The sequence below is a fragment of the Numenius arquata genome, chromosome Z (assembly GCF_964106895.1).
Source record: "Numenius arquata chromosome Z, bNumArq3.hap1.1, whole genome shotgun sequence".
NCBI classification, from domain to species: Eukaryota; Metazoa; Chordata; class Aves; order Charadriiformes; family Scolopacidae; genus Numenius; species Numenius arquata.
In genome coordinates, this window is record NC_133616.1 from 40,116,846 (window position 1) to 40,142,492 (window position 25,647).

At 38.5% G+C, this 25,647-nt stretch overlaps 1 protein-coding gene across 2 annotated transcripts in view; it reads left to right on the forward strand.

Moving 5' to 3' along the window:
* Nucleotides 1-23,866, forward strand: part of CEMIP2 (cell migration inducing hyaluronidase 2) — a 37,409-nt gene extending 13,543 nt beyond the window's left edge. For both annotated transcript variants that reach the window (XM_074165909.1, XM_074165910.1), the window contains 18 exons: nt 452-621; nt 3,148-3,357; nt 3,740-3,945; nt 4,535-4,604; nt 7,450-7,578; nt 9,307-9,395; nt 11,372-11,503; nt 12,006-12,041; nt 12,773-12,928; nt 14,144-14,321; nt 14,787-15,002; nt 15,738-15,946; nt 16,458-16,643; nt 17,819-18,038; nt 18,609-18,707; nt 19,875-20,023; nt 20,758-20,864; nt 21,614-23,866. In XM_074165909.1, the coding sequence (XP_074022010.1) occupies nt 452-621; nt 3,148-3,357; nt 3,740-3,945; nt 4,535-4,604; nt 7,450-7,578; nt 9,307-9,395; nt 11,372-11,503; nt 12,006-12,041; nt 12,773-12,928; nt 14,144-14,321; nt 14,787-15,002; nt 15,738-15,946; nt 16,458-16,643; nt 17,819-18,038; nt 18,609-18,707; nt 19,875-20,023; nt 20,758-20,864; nt 21,614-21,810 (2,759 nt within the window). In that variant the 3' untranslated portion in view covers nt 21,811-23,866. The remainder of the gene's footprint in view (nt 1-451; nt 622-3,147; nt 3,358-3,739; nt 3,946-4,534; nt 4,605-7,449; nt 7,579-9,306; nt 9,396-11,371; nt 11,504-12,005; nt 12,042-12,772; nt 12,929-14,143; nt 14,322-14,786; nt 15,003-15,737; nt 15,947-16,457; nt 16,644-17,818; nt 18,039-18,608; nt 18,708-19,874; nt 20,024-20,757; nt 20,865-21,613) is intronic.
* Nucleotides 23,867-25,647: the final 1,781 nt, after the last annotated feature.

Sequence of the window (25,647 nt, forward strand, 5' to 3'; positions counted from 1 at the left end):
GTTCATTTAAACTTTTCTTTGGTTTTTATCCCTTCTGTTCACAAACTATTGGACTGGAATTAAGATGCACTTGCAAATAAAATGTTGGGATTTATTTAGGATTAGTTGTCCTACTAAAATAAAAATTACATAGATGGCGCTTTGTTTTGGAAGGAAACATGGAGTAGCATACTTGATTTGTCATCCTGCAAGATGCTTCACTATCATTGAGTCAACTGCAATCTGGAAGACTTGAATTTGCTTGTTGTTAGCTGGTTAATGTTTATCATCTAACAAGCTTTTTGTGTGCCTTAGCATAGGAAAAGCTAAGGGAGGACAGCACGTTAAGCTGTTAGAATGCAGGGGTTTTATTGCTGCAATTAGCTGGCTTATATAAAATAAGTTAGTTTTTAATCAATGACAACTCTTTTTTCTTTTTTTTTTTTTCTCTTCAAAACTTTTTTTTTGACAGAAAATCCTCAGTTTCCTCATGTAGGAGAAGTTATTGATGGAGTGGACATGAGGGCAGAAGTCGGAGTTCTTACGAGGAACATCTTAATCAAGGGAGAGACAGAAAATACCTGCTATCATGAAAAGGAGTGTCAGTTCTTCAATTACGATACATTTGGTGGACATATCAAGGTCTGGAAAACATTTAGAATTAGCTTTCTGTCATGTAAAGGCATATTGAGGACAAAAAGATAAACTTGGAGGGATTTGAAAACTTAAAAGAACACCACTTCATGCATTTGCTCTGCATAGAAGTGACTTCATTCTCATCTTTCCCAAAACTACATCTAACCCAACAAGACTTAATCTGCAGAATTGGAGGAAGGGATATCAATGCATGAAATGTTGTAAGGTATCCAGCATATATTGCAATGTTATAGGGCAGGGATTAAACCTTACAAGTGACATCCATGCATGTGCATCCGGTAATACTGCAGAATAAAGTTTGATCTCCCTTCTCTGTCTTCCCTCCTTTCACTGCTTTTCTCCCTCCCCAAGTTATCCCTCCCTGATCTTCCTGATCTGAAATTGGGCACTAGAAAAGCATGGAGAAGAAAGAAACTGAGTTGGACCTTGGTGATTTTTTATTTAATTTTTTAAAAAAGCGAAAGTAGTAAGGTTATGTAAAGGAAACTGTGTCTAATTTCTTGTATAACCATAAAGAAATCTGAGGGACAGTAGTGTTTTAGAAACTAGTATTTAAACTTGTATTCACACTAGTATTTAAACTTGTATTAATTTCATCCTTTAGATGAAAGGATTGAGCAGCAGTGTATCAGCTCTTCACTGATGCTGGAGAAGTTTGAGTCCCTGTATTTTAAATGCAAATGCGTTTGCACTCATTCTGTGCTGGTCACAGTTTAAATTTCTCTTCCTAAGGTATTTGGATGCAGATTTCAATTTTATAGTGGCATAATGGTGGGAAAGAAAATATGCCCTTTCCCTACTGCGTGGCAGCTTTTGTTTTGTGGAAGCTAAGTAGGTGGGCTGAAGGCACTCCTTTGTGTTTAAGATAATGTAATGAAAGAAGATAATGACAAGCTGTGAATCTTGCGAAGTGTGACCTTGATTGCCACAACAGTGCAAATACAGCAGACCCCTCAGATGTCTGGAAGACAGAACAGAAAACAAACATTTTGAGTCATCAAAGTTGTTAAACAGTTCCCAGGAGACTGTTTGGAGTAGCTGAGTAGCTGCTGCCAAACCTAGACTTCGGCACTAAAAGCATTTTCGGCTTATGTTAATCTTGCGTGCTCAAGCAGAGGGAGCCTGGGCACTAGCAAATGTTTAGGGCCTCAGGGGTTTTGATCATCCTGGATTTTCAGCTGGTCGCTGGGACAATAGCATAAAAGGAGGCTTAGTGGCAGTGAGGAGAGGCGGTTGTTTGTAGTTTTACAACTGCATTAGTGTTTTTAAATGTTAAGAGTCAGATCTCAGGGATGCCTGTATTTGACCATCCCCCTGCATTTTAGGCATACAGACCTTAGGAGTGCAGTTAGAGAACGGGGAAACAGTCCATATTACTAGTTTCCCTAGACTACAAAGTACCTGTGAAAATGGTTATTTTTGATAAATGCCCAGTACAGGTAAGTTAATGAAATAATAAAAAGGATTTTTTTCTCAGCTTAGCTCTTTGCAGTTTAGCTGTTGTGCTTGATTTCTGTTTTATAGCAGGTTAGGTGAGAGAAAATACTTCTGCTTTCCTGTGTTACTTGTACAGACACCGTTTTACTTTGGATTAGGTAGCATTACTGTGAAGCTATTATGATTCTGAAGGCAGTTTCATATCTTCCTTACCTATGGAGTTCCTCCGGACTGCTGTGCCTGGTTTTGGGTTCCCATTGCAAAGAAGATGTAAATGCACTGGGGTGTGTCCAGTGAAGGTGGCCTGTGGGAATACACTGTGATGATGAGTGAGGAGTAGCTGAGAGAACAAGGCTTGTTCAGTGTGGGGAAGGTGCAGGGGAGGGATCTTGTTGCTGTGTTCAGACACTGGGGAGCGTTCAGAGGCCAGAGCAATTCTTGGAGGTGCACAGAGATAGGACAAAAGGCAATGGGAGCAAGCTTCCACAAGGCAAATTCTGCTTAGATACCAGGAAAATGAAAGGGAGTGTCATATGAGCATCTCTGTGGCTGGAGATATTCCCTAGGCAATGTACTGAGCAGCTGCCTTTAAGCTCTTTAAGCTGACCCTGTCTGAGCAGGCAATCAGACCCGGTATCTGAACAGGTTCCTCTGAATCTGTCTTACTCTGTGGTTTTATTGAGCTAAGCCTGTCCCAGGTGGGCTGCGCTGGTATAGCTTCAGTATAGACAGGCCCTGGCATGGGTGACTTAATGTTTATTTGGACAGTATGTGCTTATACATTAAGAATATTTAACATGCTAGGTGGTAAAGACCAAACAGTGTGGCAACATGTCTGTTGAAAATTTGCCGTGTTTTAGCCAGGTGGACTTATTTTTGAAGGATACTGTTTTGCAAGGCAGGATATAGAGTGAGACAGTAATGGTTGTTCTAACGTTTATTGTGTTGGCCTATGGTGACTGTGTACATCTAACTTCTGTGCATCTGGTGTAGATGTTGTATTAACTTAAATTTCTCTTCATTGAAATGCAAATAGTTGGTTATTCGTTCTGGACTTCTCATTATATTTTTCAGATTTTGAAGAACTTTACATCTGTTCATCTCTCCTATGTGGAATTGAAGCAAATGGGCCAGCAGCAGATTGGGAGCTACCCTGTTCACTTTCACCTTTGTGGGGATGTGGATGAAAAAGGAGGTTATAGTTTTAAGACTTACCTGGAAGGTCTTTCCATTCATCACTGTTTTTCCAGATGTGTGACTGTTCATGGAACCAATGGCTTGCTGGTAGGTGCAAGGGGAATAAAACATACTGTGTTAAAATGTTATAAAGAGCATTTAGAGCAAAAATAGTTCCCTCTGTTCTTCAACTTTAACGTTTAGCGATGTTTTTGTATAGCAACGAAGAAATGAACAAGTGCAGACAGTATCTTATTTTTAACAGATCTCACCATTCTGTTTTTTTCAGATTCTTCCAGGCAGCTAAGCTCTCCAGACATAGTAGTGTGTTTGTAAGGGATAAATAAAACTGTATGCTTGAATCATCTGAACTGCTGATACTGAAGCTTTGCTCTGCAGCTGTGCCAAGATAGTAAAACTAAATGGTACTTGTCAAATAAATCTCAGTAAATGCTATTGCTACTGACATAATGAACTTGTATTTCTGCAGATAAAGGACACCATTGGCTATGACACACTAGGTCACTGTTTCTTCACAGAAGATGGCATTGAGCAGAGGAATACTTTTTTCCACAACCTTGGGCTAGTCACGAAACCAGGCACTCTTCTTCCTACCGATAGAAACAGCAGCATGTGCATTGGTATTAGGGATAAAGTGTATGGAAGTTATGTCCCAGTGCCAGCCACAGACTGCATGTGAGTATTTCATGGTGAAAAAGTAAAACCAAACCAGCTGCAGCATTTAAACTGCCGATAAAGTCTTGACAATATACAGATGGGAACATTTTTATGTATAATTTAATGAATGCAGACACCTTAAATGTAGTTCACATAGTAGTAATATTTAAAGAAAAACAAAGAAATTAGTGTTTAGTCTTTTATTGAAGAGAGAAAATAAGTTGTTTTGTAGGAAGATCATTGTTTCTTGCAATACTTGTTCAACAGGCTTTTAAGGGTGCATCTTCTGTGTAAAGACATGCAATTCTCAAGTTATTGCTACTAGTTTTTCCGCATACTACTTACCTCTTGTAGAAGCTTATTGAAACAGTTTATTGTTGCATGGAGTATCTGAACAACATTAAATAAAATACTGTGAATTGAACTAAAAAAAGAAGCATTTTTGCCTTCTAAATGTGGGGGGAGAGTTTGTGAATTTTATTTCATATGTGAAGTAATGACCTCAGACATCAGTTTAGTATTTTCTGACATCCTTAGTAGGAAGGGGAGATATTTCTGTAGCAGCTACACCTTTTCCATAGTAACTTCTTTCTCAATAATATTTCAGGGCAGTTTCAACATTCTGGATTTCTCATCCCAACAATCATCTTATAAATAATGCAGCAGCAGGTTCACAGGTGAGGTATATGGATGTAATTCAACACAAACTACTCATGCCAATGGTATTTGTAAAACCCGAAACATTTATACTGCCAAAAATACATAAACTTTTCTTTTTTATATATCATGGAGTCACGGAATTGTCAGAGTTGGAATGGACGGCTAGAGATCACCTAGTCCAACTCCCCTGCTAAAGCAGGATTATTAAGCAGGATATGTTATTTTTATATTTGGCAGCATATTGGCATCACAAGTGCAGAGTTTGTCTAGGTGTGGCTGGAACAGAGGAGACATCTTCCTCTTTGTAGTTCATAGACCTGACAGTAGTGTCTATGTGTGTATGCAGAAGTAAATCCTTTTTTTTTTATAGTGCATTTCATCTTAAGGCTTCTGTATCTTCTGTAGGTTGTCAGGAATTTACTGTGTGACTGGTCTGCAAGATTAGTCTTCATAGGTGCAGTCAATGGAATGAAAAATGACTACAAAAAATGTTCGTTGTGTGAGAAACAGCTGAAACACTTTTATTGTCAGTTGTTAGTCATGTGTTTCCCAGCAGCGACTACTGATATGTTTTTACTTGTAGTGAACCTTGTATTAGTGCAAATCTCACCACAGCTGTTTGCAAAGCTGAACTGCTCAGTACATGTTGTGGAGGAGAGGGGCTGTACTATGTTCTACTTCTACATTGAATGAGAGGCTGAGATGTGCGTGGTTTTGAGTAGATTTTTCTGAAGAAATCAGTGGGAGTGGAAAACAGAAAAGGTTGTTGTTGTTGCAAAGGCTCTAGTTCAGGGAGTAAAGTATGAGTGTGTGTCAGTTTATTCTTAGGTACAGAATACTTAATAAGTTCTTATTAATAGAACAGAAGTCAATATTTCAATGAGTTGAAATATCTAGAATGTCAAAAAAAATTTAGAAAATTTTGTTCTGCTTTTTGTGTGGCCTGGCTTTTGTGTTTGGGGTCTGGTTTTTGGGGTGGTTTTTTGTTTTGTTTTGGACAAACTTTTTTGGTTGACTGCCTACTACTAGGAAGTATCTGAATACACTTATCAAATCAAACAAATTCTTCTCTTCCCAACGCAATGTCTTTCCATTTATCCTGCTTTATGTAATATTCCTTTACCTTGTTTTAGCATTGCAGGCTAAGTTACAGGAAACAGCTTGCTTGATCTGATGCTTAGAACCTGCAAGGTCCTTTTTCTGCCTCTGTAGCATATCCCAGTGAATGTCACTCCGCTTTGTTACCAGAATGTGCGTGGTCAGAGTAACATTTGTGCACGTTACAAAGTTTTGCCACTCTGATATACCTCCCTTGCATGGATGTAAGCATGGTAGTATAAAGGGACTACAGCTTACTGTGTTCCAGAAACGGAATACTTCAACTGTGTTGGTACAAAATCTGCACTATAGAGCTTTTGCGGGTGTAAAATGTAACAATTAAGAAGCAAATAAAATAATTCCATTGCCCCCCCTTCTCCCCCCTTCCAGCTGCTTCGTTACACAATGAAGCCTATTGTAAGGGTGTTTCGGCAATAGATGTTTCTCTTGTTTGAGTTGTATATGGGGGTGGGGAAGGGGGGAGAAAACTTTTTTCATTTTTCTGAATGCTTGCAAGTGCTTAAGGAACTTCTAAGTTTATTAAACTTTTTTCCAAGCAACAGGATATGTTTTGGATAAAAATTACTTGAGTCTGCCAAGCACAGAGCTGCTTTTAATTATATATGAAGTAAGATTTTGGTATTTTTATTAATGGAACATCCACATTTGCTTTGGAATTGTTAATCACCAGCAATGTCAAAGTGTGTCATCATTACGGATGAGAGTATGTTACTGAGAAGCAGAATTTCCAGGACTGTTTGGAAAATGACTGTGTCCTCAGAGTGAAATGCGTAAAATCTTTTAAGCTGGAGTGAATTTCTTTATTCAATTTTCTTGAACAGGAGGATGATGACTATTTTGCATGAGATGGAACACTCTATGCAGTGTTTCTTTAGCTGCTGTTTAACCCTTTAATGTGCCTTATACAATGATTACTTTGTTATTATTATTTTATAAGGGCACAGAGCATGTAGTCAGGCAAAACTTTTCGTGTTTTTAGGTATCTGGTATGCAGGTGCTGTTGCTATGCCACTCTTGTGATTGAAAGGGGAACTTTTATGGGTCTCATTAAGCAGATAAATACAACTTCTTTAAGACCAGGGATGTTGAAGAAGTGGAGAAAATGAACAGATGCTGAAATTATTACTGCATGTTATTGGCACAGTGCTCTGAACTGGCCAGACTTCTTGATGTGTGTTTTTTTTTTTTTTCCCTTCTTCTGAAAGCTCTTGTGGGTTTTTGGCTGTGTCATTAAATTCTGATGTGAGTAGAAATGAACAAACCTTAGTCAGACTGTAACAGTAAGGAGGAGAGGAATGGTAAATGTATTTTACTGTAAATGGTATGATTTTCTAGCAAACAAAGGAAAATCAAGTGTGTGTGATGAAATGTAACTGAAATGCAAGAATTGCATTAACTCTTTTCTGGTTTGAAATACTAGAGGATCTTAAACGTGTGGTGTTACATGGCTCCACTGAGAAGCAAAATGTTTTTTTTTTGGTTTGTGCGTATTGTTTGTGCGTATTGTTCACTAGAGTATAGCCTTACTTGCAAACTTCTGCTTTCTCACTGGGCAGTTGTTTAGAGACTTTATTTTGAAAAACATATTCCATTGTGCACAGTTGGTTTGGGCTACGTTCTTACTGCCTTACTTAAAATATCCAAGTGCAATTTAGTATTTGCTTATTTTGTGATTAGATACATCAGCACTGATAGTGGTATCAGGCTTACTTATAAATAATGTCATTCTCTCCTTACTTGCAGGATGCTGGAATATGGTATTTGTTCCACAGGGTTGCTACAGGAGATTCTCATAGTTTAGCCATTGAAACCAAGTCAGAGCTTACACCCCTAGGAATCTTCTATAACAACAGGGTTCATTCTAATTTTAAGGTAATGTACTGTCTCATTAAAGAAAAATTAAAGTTTTTTTTATTTGTAACTATTCTATATTAGGGCTTGTCTGTTTACATTTTAAGCTGGTTAGATGATGGATTCATGCTGTGTTTGAACTGCATGATTCTATCTAGGTGTTGTAGAACAGTGCATAATCAGCATGTGTATAGTTTCTTGCCACATTTCAAGTATTCATTGTGTTTAATATCCTCATAAGGCCCAAACAACTAAAATCAATTAATATTTCTTATGAAATACATTTTCTCAGAAGTATCATTTCAGATGCTGCTCCCTTACTGATGGCATTGTTTTCCTGAGGAAAGGTGACCGTTGAAGCATCAAATTTTATTACAGTTGTGATTAATCCAATAACTTCCTGGAATAGCTGTGACTTGTTTTCCTGAGTCTCTAATGTACAATAACTCAGGTGTTTGCACATAGTGACACAGTCTTTGACTAGAGATTAAGCTTCCAGGTTGTTTTCAGGACCTCAGTCGTTGGCAAGAGTTAAAGGGTTCTCAGCCTATATGCAAGCATTCAGTATTGTTTTATTAATGTAGCTTTTAGTATCTCTTCCACATTCAGCTAAGCAAAGCTAAAATCCTTAAATTAATTACTTTATTTGGAATCTAACTGCTCTATGCGTGTGTATATATATAACAATGTAATGACACTTACAAAGCCACTTAACTTTAAATATTTATTTGTGTTTGAAGTTTAGGTAATAAAGATCAGGATCACTATTGGATATTTTTTTTCTAAGTGAAACTGATTTTATTTGACAGTTGGGTGTCTGGGATACCACAAAATGATGCACTGTTTTATAGAAGTTGTGTTAACGGTGTGTTTGGTACCGTAGGGCATTTGTTCAGATTGGAATTAAAACATACTGCATACAAAAGTGCATTGTAAAGAAAGAAGTGTTTCAGCTGTGTGACTTGTGTTATCTTTAAACAAAGGTAGCAGATTATGTTCTAAAATTCCATGTTAAAAGAGCAAACTCCACTAGGAGGTCTAGCAGGTCTGAGGATCTACTCATGTAGGAGCACTCAGTTGTAATCAGAATTTGGATCAGACGTGAAAGTAGCTGCAGGTATTTGCGTATGCAGTTCAGGCAGATAACACAAATACTTTCTTCTGCTTCTGTTTTTTCAAGTAAACTGTTTCATACTGGATTATTGAGTGGCAGATATCTTGCAGCAAGTGTGCTTTGAGACATCATCCTGTTTTTCTGTCGGGTTCTCACAAGTTTCAAGTTGATGATTGCCTGGGCAAAAATCAGCTTCAGTGGTGAAGGTAGCTTAGTTTTAAAATGAAATACAAAGCATTTTTCACAGTGGTATTTTTTTTTTTTTTCCATTTGTGACAATATTTTGAATTCACCACAGGATTGGCTTCCAGATTTTCCAGAACAGGATTTGGAAATAAGTGTAAAACCTCAAATAGATGTTGTGAAAGAAATCTGAAATTAATTGTAATGATTTTCCATTATTATTAATTTTTTTTAATCCCAGGCTATTCTTTTCCTCTGCCCAAATTAGCATAGACAGATGCTGTTTTTTCCGTAGACAATATATCAATTGAGGCCAAACTGAAAGATCAGAGAGTACTTATATCGGAAAATACATTCATTGAGTGCAATGTAAAGTTTAAATTTTAAAAATTTTATGTTTACTCTATCTTCAGTTTTGGATATTATGAATTTTCTTTCGTTGCTTGTTTCAGGCTGGTTTGTTCATTGATAAGGGTGTTAAAATAACTAATGCTAGCGTTGATGATCCAAGAGAATATCTTTGTCTGGACAACAATGCAAGGTAAAGTATATTATCTTTCAAGTGAGTGAAAAATGGCAAAATTCTGAGATTGGTCTTATATTCACATGGGAGAAAAACATTTTAAATACAATGTAATTATTTGTAATTTGTTTATAAAATAGTAATTATTTTTATAATTATAAAAATATTTATTTATGTATAAATGATAACCAAACAATAAGTTTATATATATTCTTTTCCCTCATTTGTTATCTGTTCTGGAAACAGCAGCATGGTATGCCTTTAAAGGAGTTGGCTGTTTCTTCTGAGCCCTTGCTCAGAGTAGTTTTCAGCCTTTTAGAAGACGTTTTATTAAACATGCTCTACTGTCATGCTTAAAGCGTTTTCTGGAATTGCTGCTAGAAGTAAAGTCTCATTTCAAAATCTGCTCTTCTGATTTATGACTCAGTTTTTAATAACTGTTAGAGAAAGGCTTAATAGAGCCAAGTGATATATTGACTTGCCTTTCGTACTGCTGAATGCTTCCTATCATAGACCAGTGGTACAGTTTTACTGACAGCTATTTGCAGAGATAGTACAATCCACCATGTTTTCTTTAGCATACAGAGTGAGAGAAAATAATGGAGAGTCCAGGAAAACTCCAGATTATACTGTGCATGGTTAGTCTTGTCCTGAACTTCAAATAAAATAGCCTGGGAGAGTGGCCAAATGACAATATTGGATAACTGCATCTGTCAGCATTTTACTATGATGACGAAGCATTAAGACTGAAAATATAGTTAATAAGATTATCTTTATTTCTGATTGACCTGTATTAGAATGAGGATAGCCAAGTGATAGTTGCAGATGCAGAAAATTCCCAATTTTGGTGATACTCAATACTTCATGATTTGGAAATGAATTTGGTAGTTAAAGTTTTGACAGAAAACCCATATAACCCTTGTGGATTACCTCAGTCATAACAGGCGGTCAAGAGTGACATATGAGGAGCATAATGCCCTGTGAGAACCTGTAGTGTGTTGACAGGGCATCAACAGAAGTTGCAAGAAACTCAGTGCATGAGATGAGGTACATGTTTCACAGCAGCCAAAGAAGTAATGAGGCACTCTGTAACTACATGAGGCCACTAATCATTGTACGTGGAACAAGACTGGAGGGATTAAAATGTTAATTGAAGAGCTTGAGACTGTCAAAACCAAACATTCACCCATTCTCCCCTTTCTCCCTTGGTGGGAGCAGGACAGAGCCAAAGTACAAGGTGATTGGGATAAGGGGCATATATGTCTTTACCCACTCAAAATGTATTTTTATAATTTTTTTCAATGTATTCCTCTTTTTTTTTTCTGGGATATTGGGAATAATCAAGTGAAAACTTCCACCAGTCTTTGATAAGGCTCTTTCTTCCTGTTGTCTAAAATAGATTCCAGCTATAGCTTACTATGCTAGACCGTCTTGGCAACAATGCAGAGTGTCTGGGTTAGAATAGAAAATTATCTCAGGTGTGCTTAAAGAAGGAGCACTCCTCAAGATCGGAAGAGTTTGAAAGATCTGAAGGAGCAGTTAGACAAACCTCCAGCCTTTTTTTTGTATAGTGCATGTCAGCCCTATGTATCCTTCCAAGGAGCTTTAATTCCCTCCATAGAACTTTCACATTAATGCTACATTACAAGTTGGGAGGGGATACTTTGGGAAGGGCAAAAAGAAAAAGCAAGGGGATAAAAGAAAGTTAGATGCAGCTGAAGTAACTCGGCGACATTGAGCAAAAGCCTCTGAGAATTACTGGAAAAAGGGAAGTTTTCTGTTCTTGCTTTGTTATACCCTGAAGACACTTTTCTAGAAATAGAGAACTAGACCTGCACCTGGTTTTGGCTTCTGCCATTCCAAACATGGAGTGGACTTTGCCAATCAGATGAGCATGAGTGCTTACCTTTCAGGCTCTCTCAGCCCAACGTATGTGACACGTATAAAACAAACCGTATTCTTATATTGAGTGTTTGAGTTTTTATCTGTCCCAGGTTTCGACCTCATCAAGATGCAGACCCTGAAAAGCCCCGCGTTGCTGCCCTGATTGACAGATTAATCTCTTTCAAAAACAATGATCATGGGGCCTGGGTCAGGGGAGGGGATATCCTCATTCAAAACTCTGGGTAGGTATCCGGAAGCAAACAGATGCATGTCGTTAAGAAGTTTTCCCTGAAGCTTTGTTTGTGAAAGTGCATTACAACGGGGTTATAAAAGAAGACTGATGCATGGCTCTAACTTCTCAGTGTCTTGAACCACTTTCACCATCCCACTACTTTAAATGGAACAAGTTTATATGTGATTAAAGGAGAATCTGCATTAAATGGCAAAAAGAAACTCTGTAATAAAGAGAAGTCTAAAATTTGGTAGAGACAGTAAATTTATACTGAGGTGTCTGTTGTTTCCCTGAAACTCTAATGTTCCTGTTTAAAACATATAGAAAATTATTTGCGTTTTCTTTTTCTTACACAGCAACTTTTTTTTATAAGAGTTAAGTGTGTGGCGGTTATAAACTCCATTAATAGAAAAATACAGGCTTTCTTTAGTGCATAGCAGGATGTGCCCTTACAGTAGCTTATTGTAGGATAAACCAGAAAACATGACTGAAGCTTTTTAACTTTCTTTTAGGTTTGCAGACAATGGAATAGGTCTGACATTTGCTAGGTGAGTACTTCATGTTAATCACTTCTGGTTTTTCTTGCCTAGAAGCTTAGAAGATACACATCCGTCTATTAAAATTAATAGGTATACTTTCATAAGGCCCAATTCTATTTCCAGTGGTGCAGATGATGTTATAAAGGCTGTAAACTAACACAACTGCCAAAGCTTGCACTTTGATTCAACCTGTGCTCGGTTTTCACAACAATTTGCTACCTCTTCACCAGAAGGGTTATGTTTGTCCAGGTAATTTTAGTACTGTATGATTCCTTAGGCAGTTTTGACTCTCCTCATGAACACTTGAAAGTGAGTAAAGAAAAAGAAAGAGGATGAACATTTAGAGGGGGCAGAGTCTCTTTCTAATAAAAAAGAATCAAGTAAATTTGGTAGTAAGCCAAAATTGCTGCCATTTCAGTTCCTGGTTCTAGGATTGCAAAAGTGGGCTGTAGAAGAAAGAGTGCTGCACTAAAAAGGGAGAAGATTTAATACTTGGCGCTCTGGCACTTCAAACGCTTAGCCTCTAATACTGTTTATGTCTAAACTTATTGTTCTACGTATTGTAAATGAAGTCTAGACTGCTCTGCTTTAAGAGGACTGTTACAGAAGTAAAAGCAGGACAGAAGTAGGGCTGTTACAAAAGAAGTAGGACTGTAATCAGTAGAAGTAGCACTGTTACAGAAGTAAAAGTAAAAGTGAGAGTCTTGGCTAAAAACTTATCTCTGACACTGCTTTAATAGTGATGGGAGCTTCCCAAATGATGAAGGTGCCAGCCAGGAGGTGTCTGAGTCCCTGTTCATAGGTGAGAGCAAGAATTATGGGTTTCCAGGTGGCCAAAATAAATATGTGGGAACTGGAGGAATAGACAACAAGGCGCGCACTCTGCCTAGAAATCGGTAAGTATGTTATGAGTGAATGAAGTAGAAATGATACAAGAAATATTGTATGAACAAGAAATGTTTGTACTAGGGACAAGCACTCTAGATGTGGCTTCACCAGTGCTGAATAGATGGGAAGAATCACCTCCCTCCATCTGTTGGCAAGACTTCTCCCAGTGCAACCTAGGATACCATTTGCCTCTTTGCAGCAAGGGCACGTTGGCTTATGGTCAGCTTGGTTTCCACCTTGACCTATAAATCCTTTTCACTGGGGTTGTTCCTCCCGTGCAGGACTTGCACTTCCCCATGTTGAACTTCATGAGGTTCCCATCTGCCCATTTCTCCAGCCTATCAAGGTCTACCTGGATGGCAGCATGACCCTTTGGTGTATCAGCTGCTCCTTGCAGTTTTGTGCCCCCTGCAAACTTGCTGAGACTATACACAACCCCAACATTCAGATCACTAATGAAAATGCTGAGCAAGACTGGACCCGGTATTGACCCTGGGGTTGCACTACTGGCCTCCAAGTAGAATTCACGCCACCACCCTCTGGCCCCAGTCATTCAGGTAGTTTTCAGTTCACCTCAGTGTGCTCTCATCCAGCCCATACTTCATGAGGATCTTATGGGACACAGTGTCAAAAACCTTACTGAAGTTTAGGTGGACCATGTCCACTGCTCTCCCCTCAGCTACCAGGCCAGTCATTTCATCACAGAAGTTTATCAAGTTGGTCAAGCATGAATGTTCCTTGGTGAATCCATGCTGATGACTCTTGATGACTTTCTTGACCTTGTGTGCCTTGAAATTGTCTCCAGGATTAGCTGCTCCAGCGCCTTCCTGGGGATCAAGCTGAGGCTTACCAGCCTGCAGCTGCCTGGGTGTTTCTTCTCAAAGTTAGAAGTGACATTTGCTTTCCTCCAGTCTATGGGCACTTCTAGTTGCCATAATTAATCGAAGAGCAGGTGACATTGTTCTCCTGCTGTATTGGGAAAGGGGCATATTTGCAAATGGGCAGTGATAGCTCTCCTTACAGGAAAATTCAAACCAGTGGGGGTTTTTTGACTCATTAGATAAGTGCAGAAATAGGAATTCCTTTACCAAGATCTAACCTGCAAGTCATTCTCTTAATGTTGCTTTCTTGGTTCCTCTGAGAAGAAATATATTTATGACACAGATTCAGGCTTATCATGTCTTTTATTACAGGATGCTATAAATATTTGCTTGCATTAACAGGACATTTCCAATCAGAGGCTTTCAAATTTATGATGGACCTATTCACCTTACCAAGTGCACATTCAAAAACTTTGTGCCAACTCCAGACAGATTTACCAGTGCAGTTGGATTCTTGATGAAAAATCCATGGCAGATGACACCAAAAAACAACATTTCTCTTGTGAAGTTTGGTCCGAACGTAAGTTTATTACAAGTTTTCTTTTATTCTTGCTGTATTTAAAATAAACATCCAGGGCCTTAGATAGTCTTTTCCATACATTCCTAGTGTAGAGTTTCTCTCTTGGTTGGAAGTCACCCAAGGTGTATCCTTTGTCTTCAGAGTGAAATGTAATGCCAAGGGAGATGCAGGATATATTGCAATAATGATCTCTTTCATGGCTAATGGTAAAGCTAAAAGGAAATTTTTGTAAGGTTTGGTATATCCTTAGTAATGAGTTTTCTGTTGCAAATATTAACACTGTTCAAAAGCTATAGCTAGCCTAAGCCTATTGCTAAAAATCAAAATGTCTGTTTTGCCAGATTCCGCAGTCCTTGCTGTAAGGTTTTTAATCAACTTTGACAAATTCCTGTGTCTCTGCAGATGTGCAAGTGTTACTCTGTGCTTTGCCTGAAGGGAAAAAAATATTTTAATTGTTGTTGCCAGGTTTCTTTGAAAGCCTTCTTTGGAAAACCTGGTCCCTGGTTTGAAGAAGGAGACCTAGATGGTGACAAGAACTCAATATTCCATGATCTAGATGGTTCAGTGACTGACTACAAGGATACCTATGTGGGCAGAATGGATAACTACTTGATTCAACACCCCAAATGCATTAATATTACAGAATGGAGTGGAGTGGTTTGCAGTGGGACCTATGCACAGGTTAGTACTCTTGTAGCTTTTTGTTTGGGGCAAATCTGCAATATGAAAAACGTGTGGGGGCAGGGGAAGTGTAAGAACAACAAAATTACCTACCTTTGGACTTAAAAATTCTTTGATGTTTTAAAAATACTTTTATGCATATTACACTTTTCAGCCAGTTGTGTATATCGTGTTTCCTTCAACATGCAAACTGGGAGTACAGTATTAAATGCTGCAAGGTAAAACCAAATGTGTACGCGTGCCAGGACTTTTAGCAGTTAGGGCTGCAACATAAAACTTCTTTTTTTTTGTTTTTGGAGGTGTTTTCTTCCACAGGAGTTCTGGCTGTCTTTTTTTCACGGAGTGGGTTTTAAGGGGCTTTTTATTTCTTCCTGTTTTTTTTTTTTTTTTTTTTTAATGGAGATGTTAAATACCACCTTCTGAATACAAATCTCATATAGGTGTGATTCCCATTATGATGCCTGTTCTATATGAGTTTGGCCAAGTACCATAGCTGATTCTACTTTTTTTTTCCCTGCCTCCCTCCTCGTTTTTTTGTCTTTAAAATGGAAAAAATCTACAGAAGTTTTTCAAATAGGCCTATTCTTCAGGAGATATTTTTGTATTGCTTAACTCAGAACATCAAATTGCAGCATTTTTGCTAATAATGTACTGATTATTCTTCACTATTTCCTTTCCTTTTGCACAATGTCCAAATCTTTCCTCTGTCTTTTTATCCTCCTTAATATCCTACAGGTTTATGTCCAAACCTGGAATGGACAGAATCTTTCCATGACTATTGTACGAGATGAGTACCCAGCCAATCCCATGGTTCTTCGAGGTATTAATCAGAGAGCTGTTTTTCAACAATACCAGCCAGTAGTGATGCTCCAAAAGGGCTACACAATACATTGGAATGGAAAAGCACCGAACGTCACCTATCTTTATCTCATTAACTTCAACAAGTATGTTTACTTTCTTTTATGTCATTGATCCATAAGGCAATACTGAAGTAATGCCCTGCAGAATTAGTGTGTGTGAGAGTTTGCAGTCATCAGTAAGACTGTATCTTGTGTTGGTTTTTTTTCACAATTACAAATACTAAAGGGTGAAAAGCAAGAGATTAAGCAGTAGACCTGCACCAGAAGTTAAACTTCTGTCCAGTACAGTGTCTTTAAGGAAAATCCTCTGGAGAAGAAAGTGTGCAAATAGTCAAGTTGAGCAAAATTGGAGTTTAATAGTTTCACATACTTGATTTTGTTGTCAGATGTCTAAAGTACAAAATCAAATACATCCTGAGATCATGAAAGTTACTATAACATTTAATTAAACGCTGTGTAGAGAGGGAAATAAAGATCTTCTGTTTGAGGGTCTGCGAAATTTTTATCTTCCTGTTACTTGTTTTTTGAGTGATCTCTTTGCTGTGTATTGCCAAACTTTTCCTACGGTGAATTGTACATTTTATTTTGTTTTCAGGAATGACTGGATTCGTGTTGGTCTTTGTTATCAACCAAATACAGATTTTTTTATAGTGTTGGAAGCCTTTCAGAGGCGGTCATCCGCTCTGTCAAGCAAGGTAGAGCGCTACATGCCTGTATCTTCAATGATGGAGCTTGAAAAGAACCGATCAGACAAGAAGTTTTACTTCGACAACAGTACTGGGTAACTCTTTGTAATTTCATCCTGTTGGAAGACTTTATTTAACCTTAAAATGTCCAGTTTGATAGTGCTAAAAGCAACTGATTGAAACACTTGCATAGGAGGAAAGGAGCCCAAAGCCTATTTGAAAGAATATTTTCTGCGACTTTGAATCTCCAAAATACAGTGATTGTCATTGAAATACTTTTCCAAGAGCACTATAGTTGCTGCAGTTATTTCCTGCTCCCTGCCTGGGGAGAATGTGGTATCTGGTGTGTTGCAGAGCAGTGTCTTTCAGGAAGTAACTTCTAAGTTTTAAAATAAAATTTGTGCTGCCTTGTTAAACTGAAAAGTCTAGAAATTTCCAAGAAGTTTTTCTGTTCCAAGTACACTTTAAGAATGTATTTTTGAAAATCCTAATCTGTTTTCAGCCTTCTTGAAAGGACTTAAAAGTCCTAGTCTCTCTTTAAAAAGTACTTCATACAGAGGCCACTGAGATATGTTTGAGAGGTGTAAGATATAGTCAACTTCAAGTAAAAGAAGTCCTACATATGTCGCTTCTGTGTTTTGCAAATGTTGATCTTTAATTTATAATTTGTTCTCTTATTTATTTTTTCTGTTATCTGCTACTTTGTCTGTCTGTATTAAATATGCAGAAGAACATAGCTTTTGAAAAGATATTTGCATTTCTTTTGTCTAAGACCTAACAGTCAAGTATACAACAGGAGAATTTCCAGTCTCTGTGTACTGTGAGCATTAATGACCACTACCCCCTAATTGCATTTCCAAGTATTTGCAACAGCATAATTACATTGTCCAGTGCTGGTGGGTGAAGCTGAATATCCAAACAGTTACTGCTGGGTATCTGCAAAGATCTACGATCAAAGAAAACATTTATGCTCTGCAGTTTGGTTTTTGTTTCCTGCAAGTTACCGATTTGAGGAGTGGTGCCTTTTTTTCAAAGCATATGCATTCATAATGATGTCTCCTTTAATTGTTGGGAATTTCAGATGTATCAGTGGAGACTTCCTAACGCTTACAAACTGTAAACATTTTGAAAAAAATGAACAATGGTTCAGAAGTGAATACTGTAGTTTCTCTGCTTCTGAAAATCATGAAATGTAGGTATTTATGTTAAACCTTAACAGCTATCTTTCCAGCAATTGATCTAGATTTTTTTTTCCCCCCCTTTTGTGTAGATTACTGTTTTTATTTCTTCAAGCCAAATATAATAGGGATGGTCACAGTTATTGCTCATCTCAGGGATGTGAAAGGATCAAGATTGTGACCAAAGATTCAGCAAAAGGAATCAGTAACTGCATGGCAAAAGCTTACCCAAAGTACTATCAAGGACCAACTGTCATAAAGCAGATGCCAGTAAAAACTACTATACCATGTACAAAATGCGGCACAACTCAGGTAAAATAAAATAAGCAAAAACTTTCATGAACTGTATAGTTGGGGTTGGTGTCTACTCACTTTAAGGCAGAATTTCAGTCTTTCAGCCCAGAATACTGTACCTACCAGCTTGCAATGGTCACGTTGAAGGCGGGGAGTCCCTTGTAGCACAAAGGTTTCAGTTTTTGTTCTTTGAAAAATACTGCTTCACCTCTCACTGAGTGCTACATAGGTAGATCTGATGTCTTGTACTACAATATAGTCTTTACTCCATGTAGAATTGCTTTGCTACAGAGACGTGTATGCTATTGACCAACCTTCTCTCTTCTTTTTTGGATCTTTGATTATTAGCATGAACTTGAAATTGCATTATCTGTTCTAGCTATACAAGCTGAGAAAAATACTGAAAGTAAGGAATAAAATGGGTAACACTCTACATATTTATTAGCATTGCTAGTACCAAAAATAATGCCACTGACAAATGGATGTATTTGCTTTGGAGCACGGGTGGTCTGCTGTAAGTTGTCTGGCATGATGAAGTGTTGAAGATACATTGATAAGTGTACTTAATGTGTTTTGTTTGGTATCCAGATGGTATTCACCAGTGATCCTCACAAAAACTACCTCCTTGTGCAGATTAATTCATCTGGTAAAAAAGAGTTAAGCAGAGGTCAGCAAGCATTTATTTCTGTAAGTATTCTTTATAGTCTTCTTCTCTCATTCTTTTTAGCAGTTTGTATTACAGAAGCTGTACAGCTCTACATACTGCTGACCTCACTTTTCTTCACTTCAATGAAAAGTGTTGGTTTGTAGTTTAAAAATCAAACATTCAAAAAGCTGATGTTTTAACCTCAGAAAATAAGGCTCCAAAGCTTTGTTTTGTATTCAGATTGTTTCCTGCTTGAGAGAAAATTTGTACCAGTAAAAGGGAGTTAAAAATCTTCAAATTCATGTTGAAATCTGGATGAATATACATTTATTGATGGCTGCTTTCGAAAAATAAAAAAAAACCCAAACAACCTGTTAGTTAAATCCATGTTGTTGAAATTGTTTTTGTGCTGACACATTGGTGAGTTAATGGGATGAGTTATTCAAGCTAATAAGCTTTGCTAAACTCCTTCAAAACAGCATTTACTAAAGAATCCAGAGATTTCTGTATTTGTTCTGATGGAGTCCTGGTAATCCGGTGATGTGATACTGTATTAAAAGTAGTTTACTTCGACTTTTCTGTTTGGATGCTGAAGGAATCTTGCATGTGATGCTGAAGTAGTATTTGCAGACATCCTCACACCACAAAGCTTCAAGTCTGTATGTGGTTTACATTCTGCAATGTCAGTGTGTTAGCTTGGCTGAAATAGTAAAACTCTTGAGTTATCTAGACAGACAAATGACACATGAGCAGCATAACCTTAGCAGCTGCAGACTTCTATGGGAATGTGTGGTGCCATATCCAAAGCAGTAAGAGCACTCTGTAGGAAAAAACTGCGCAGAAACTGGGCTGCTGCAGAGGCAGATTTAACCGTACTATTGCCAAGAAGTCCACGTGGTTCAGTATCTGAATTTTGGCTTCCTGAAGCGGGAGCAATGACTGAGGCAGGTAGTAAGTCACCTGAAATGTATCATCTCCCTGTAGAAGCCAGGGACTGAAGGCTCCCATGCAATTTCACAAGTTCCACTGAAAGCCTTCCCTCAAGGAGAAAAATGAAGACATGCTAGGGAGAACCAAGTATTTGTAAGGAAATCAGTACACCACTGTGTCTAAACTAGATGAAGATTAATACTGAGTGTGGTAGAATTGCTGTTGAATTCACATTTAAGAAAGAAAAGTTGTTCTCTGTTTTTTTTCCTCCCATTCAGGTCAATGACACTATATTTTCCTTCAAGGATAATGGTATACTTATTGTTGTAGTTGATGCCTGTGTTGGCACAGTGTCGGGAAACAAATTATTTTCTGGAGTAGACATTAAGCGCGTAGATGGATATTTAAAATCTGGAATTCCACAAAGGTATGTGTAATCATCATTTATTTTCAGTATGTCCTGTAAGCTGTAGCTCTGCTCTCTAATGAGGATTTGAATAATGATACACTGAAAGTGAGCAAAACATGCATTAAGTTGAGGGGGAAGGAGAAACACAGAAGCATTTTCACAGACAATTTAGCCTTATTTGAGAAGACAAAGCAACTCAAATTTTGAACACGTACAATTTTCCACTGTTGCCTGTCTTTCACCTTGAAATTTTTTTTTTAACTAAGCATCATGTAATAACACTTTTGCTTAAAACAAAAATAACTTTTTGTTTAATAAGGTCACTGAAGGACACTGACAAGAGCTATTTGACAAAATATCATACAGTTCTCTCCCTATTTAAGGAGAAAATTGCTTATCATTAAAGAAAGGTTAAAAGGTTAGGGTAAGAAAAGTCAGCATTCTAATATTCTTATTTTGGATTAATATCTAAACTTCATTTTTTAATAGAAAATATTAAACTGTATTTAAATAACACTTTTCAATGATTTTCAAGTTAAATTTGGAAGTCAGTTTAAACAACAACAACAAAAAAATAATCTAGGTGGGTGCTTTTCTAGGTAGTGCTTTCAGAGAGGGTTGACTATGTCTATGTCATGAGTACTCTTAAGCAAGTGGACTATGAGGCCAGCTAGCCATAAAAGCATGTAGCCAAATATTAAGAAAACTTTGAGTTTATAACAGCTGCTGTGTCTGCACTATCTCTACTGCAGGTCTATCGTTCTACTGAGCACAAGAGGTGATGTAGCAATTCCTAATAATTTATCAGAAGCCTTAATGTCCCTGGGGACAGCCAAACCGCCTTATCTTCAGAGCAATGGTTGGTGGAAACTTTGCACATTTCTTTTACACCGCCTTGGTCTGTGTGTTTGTGTTGGCAGGATGGGGTTCTCACGGGGTGTGTGAAAAGGATGCAGCTGGCGGAGGGTGGTTGCCAGTTTGCATTGGGGTGGGCTGCTGCGTTTCAGCCCTTGTTGAGAGGTGGAGGATGGGCATCCCTTCAGCAGATGGGGCAGAAAACCTTTTCTGTTACCCCAAAGGGCATTGTCTGAAGCTTGTTGCAAGCAGAGAAGTTGCTAGCGGTTCTTTGTGCCTGTGGATTGCAGAAGAGAGCCCCAGGCTTTTTTCCCAAATCTTGTATTTTGTGCCTCACCCAGTGTATCTATTTTTAAACAATCTCCTGTGCCAGGCTAGTATTTCCTGTTCTAGCAAAATTTGAAGATGAAGATGAGAAGCTGTCGTTATTTTGAGGGATGATTACTTTATAGGCCACGTGGGGTAGCTCATGTCTGTTCAGGGCTCTGGCACAAGTTCTGCCTGAGAAAACAGGTTCTGTAATTGTCCCAATAGCTGTGTTTTCAAATTCAGATTTCAATACTGAATATTGAAGAAGGTAATTGCAAATTAGTATTTCCTTGCAAGGTGCATGTGAAGCTGGGAGTAGATTAATGTCCTGAATAATCTGTGGGAAGAATTTCAGAGGAGCCTGTTGTTTCCCTCCCAACTGGTCCTATGTTGTGCTTGGACGGGCTGGACTAGTTTGGTAACACTGAGCTGTTTTTGTCACAGGAAGCTTGGCCTTTCTGGGCTTCAGAGGAAACTTTAAGCCATCCTGGATTAAGCTGTTTACTGGTCCTGCTGGGCATGGGCTCGTTCAGATAGAAAAGTATATCCCTTTACAACTGGAAGAGTATGGCTGTGCCAGAGCAATCAAAAGCCGACGGAAAGACCTCGAGCTTCTGAAGAAGGCTACACGATCTCAATAAAGACTAAGATGTACATAAAAGCTGGGGGAAAAAATGTGAACTAACTTATTTTTTAATTTATGGCATTTTAAACTATATTGTTTTCCAAGTAAATCATGTTATTGACTGACAGATGTTTGCCAGCATCGACCGCTTGAATGCCAATCTGTGCACCTTCTAGTTGTACAAAATATTAAAGAATTTATTAGTATTTGTATAAACAGGTTTCAGAGAATTTTCAGATGTTTGTATTTACTGTAAACAAGTTCCTTCTGTTTAATACTCCTTTTGTATGTAAGAGGGTGCTCATAAAAGCCTTAAATTTTTGAGAACAGGTGTTGGAGTGCATCTTGGATTACTTGAAAGATTAACATTAAAGTCTCCATAAACAGGTTGAATTGGTCATTATAACTTACACATTTATCCTCAGCTGTTTAGGTGTTTTCCTGAGGGTTTATTTAGCAGTCAGCTCAGTTACATTCTCAGTCTGCTTTCCAAGGTGTTAAAGGCCAATTTCCCATATGCGTACAGCTGACTCGGGGGTTTTTAACTGCAGTAAAGTTTTTGGTTTGCTGTATGAAAGATAGAGAAGGGGGGATTCAAAGATCCATCTCAGGGCTGGATGAGGAATGTGTGTTGTGCAACTGAGTCCAACATGGCTATATGTACCAGAAAGACATTCAGAGCAGAAAATAACCAGTTCTTTGGGGTTGCTGTTTACTGTTCACCCATAAATATACAAATGTCTGTAAGAGTTACTTCAGTAATCAGCCTGGGTGTTAAGACTGCACTCTTGTGTACAGCCTGATTTCAGCTTTTTCTTTTAAAGCTTTCAGCCAGAAGGGCAAAGCTGAGATTGTTATTCTTAATTAGTTATGAAACTAAGCTTCTACTCTTGCAGGGATTTTTTTTTTTTTTTTTTTTTAAGGCTATCCCAGCTCTCTTTTAAGTGAATGGAAAATGCTCTCAGTTCATTCAGGCATGTTATATCTTTTGCCTTAACTTCGATTCTTTTAATATACTCATGTTGCTAATTCCTATTGATTTTTATATCAGGTCCATTTGATTTCTTTTGGTTTTGTTGCAATTATTTGACCTTTCTGCAGATAGTGTGAAAATCATTTAGAAGAACTGAGGCACAGCTGCTCTTTTTCAGGATCCCAGTCTTTGAAATCAAATTTCAGAGACTGTAAAGATGCATTTCATAATATGGAACAATAGGTGCCATAGAGCTGAAATGTAACCATAGTTCTAATAAAACTGACATAGTCCCTTCTTGTATATGTTCTCGTTCATTCTAGCTGGTGTAATGTATCTAGCATTCAGAGATGCTTTGTGCTTTGAATTCAAAATGGAGTGGCTGTTGGAAATGAACTATACGCCTGTCTTCTCCAAAGAAGTTGAAAAACTGTGGGGATTTTTTTTTGTGCTTTAAAGGAGAGGAGGCACAGTAGCAAACCTATTGTTCTGTTCAATTAAAATATGCTACCTCAGTGCTACAATTAAACTGCCTGGTCTAGTATAGTTTCCTAAGTGAGAGGGGAGGGGAAAGGAGCACAACACAAGAGATGAAGTTAACAAATAGATGACTGATGTTATTTTTATTTTAAAACCAAGCCAAATGGATGTTTGTGTATTTTGCAGTTGTTTTGATGCACAGTTCTCTTACAATGATTTAAAAAAAAAAGGCATTTCGTTAGGGGGAGATGTGGTAAATCTTTAAGACTAGCTGTAATGTTTGGTGTTACTAATGCAGGGCAATGTGATTTAAATGCCCTGAGTGCAGTAGTGATAGTGTTTGGGGATTAAAATGGTTTTAAGGCTTCCGCTGTTCTGTGGGTCATGCTCAGCAGAAAAATACTGATGAGGTGGTGACCTTCAGGCTTGTGAAGTTGGCCATTATTTAATGAGATTCTACTGTTCTAAGCCATTTTGTAAAAATTGTACTTGGAAGTGTCAAGGGTATTTTGATGTAGGGCTTTCTGATGGTCAATTGGGCCTGAATTTGAAGTGTTGTCTTTTCGTAAGTTTAAACACTTGATAAATAGCATAAATAAATTTTTACACCTGACAAGGCAATAAAATCTTAAGTCTCTTCTGTTCTTGTATCAAGTAATTTTGTAATGTGTATTGTGTGAATACTATTAACTATTTTACTTCAAACACCAACAGACCTGTGAAGTTTATGAAACTTATCCTATTCTTCATTCAGAGACAAGTTGGGAGTACTGGGAAAGAAGACACTAAAGGTGATTGAAGTTATGTGTTTGTCTCCAAAATCCGTCACCTAAGTTAGCAGCTCAGACAGCCTTTAACTGTAGAGTCATTTCAGCTTTGCAGGGGCCAGTGCAGTATTATTATCTACTTGAGGGCATCTTATCCATGTCTTTAACTACCTAGTGGGTGGGGTAAAGAATAATAGAACTGGCTAGGTTGGAAAGGACCTTTAAGACTATTGAATCCAGCCATTAACCTTACGCTGCCAAAACTACCACTAATCCATGTTCCTTAGCACCACGTCTACATGTCTCTTGAATACCTCCAGGGATGGTGACTCAACCACTTCCCTGAGCAGCCTGTTCCAATGTTTGATAAACCTTTCAGTGAAGAAATTTTTCCTCGTATCCACCCTAAACCTCCCTGGCACAACTTGAGGCCATTTCCTCTTATCCTACCACTTGTTACTTGGTAGAAGATACCAACTGCCTCCTCACTATAACCTCCTTTCAGGTGATTGTAGAGAGCAATAAGGTGTTCCTCTTACCCTCCTTTTCTCCTGAGTAAACAATCCCAGTTCACTCAGCCACTCCTCATAAGACTTGAGCTTTAGACTCTTCACCAGCTTCAGTGCCCTTCTCTGGTCACGCTGCAGGACACCAATGTCTTTCTTATAGTGAGGGGCCTAAAACTGAACACAATACTTGAGGTGTGGCCTCATCAGAGCCCAGTACGGGAGGACAGTCACTTCCCCAGTCCTGCTGGCCACACTATTTCTGATACAAGCCAGGATGCTATTGGCCTTCTTGGCCACCTGGGCACACTGCTGGCTAATATTCATCTGGCTGTTGACAAACACCCCCAGGTCCTTTTCCATCAGGCAGCTCTCCAGCCACTCTTCCCCAAGCCCGTAGCACTGCATGGGGTTGTTGTGACCCAAGTGCAGGACCCGGCACTTGGCCTTGTTGAACCTCATATTATTGGCTTGGCACATTGATCCAGCCTGTCCAGATACCTCTGTAAAGCCTTTCTACCCTAAAGGAGATCAACACTCCTGCCCAGCTTGGTGTCATCTGCAAACTGACTGAGGGTGCACTTGGTTCCCTCGTCCAGGTCATCCATAAAGATGTTATGCAGAACCAGCCCCAGTACTGAGCCCCGGGGAACACCACTTGTGACTGGCCTCCAGCTGGATTTAAATTCATTAACCACCACTCCTAGGACCTGGCCATCCAGCCAGTTTTTTACTCAGCGAAGCACATGCCCACCCAAGCCATGAGCAGCCAGTTTCTCTAGGAGAATACCATGGGAAACAGTGTCAAAGGCTTTAATAAAGTCTAGGTAAACAACATCCAGAGCCTTTCCTTCATCCACCCAGTGGGTCACCTTATCACAGAAGGAGATCAAATTTGTTAAGCAGGACCTGTCTTTCATAAACCTATGGTGACTGGGCCTGATAACCGGGTTGTCCTGTATGTGCTGCGTGATGGAACTCAAGATGATCTGCTCCATAACTTTCCCCAGCACCAAGGTCAGACTCACAGGCCTGTAGTTCCCCAGATCCTTCTTCTGGCCCTTCTTGTAGATGGGCATCATATTTGCTAACTTCCAGTCAACTGGGGCGTCCCTGGTTAGCCAGGA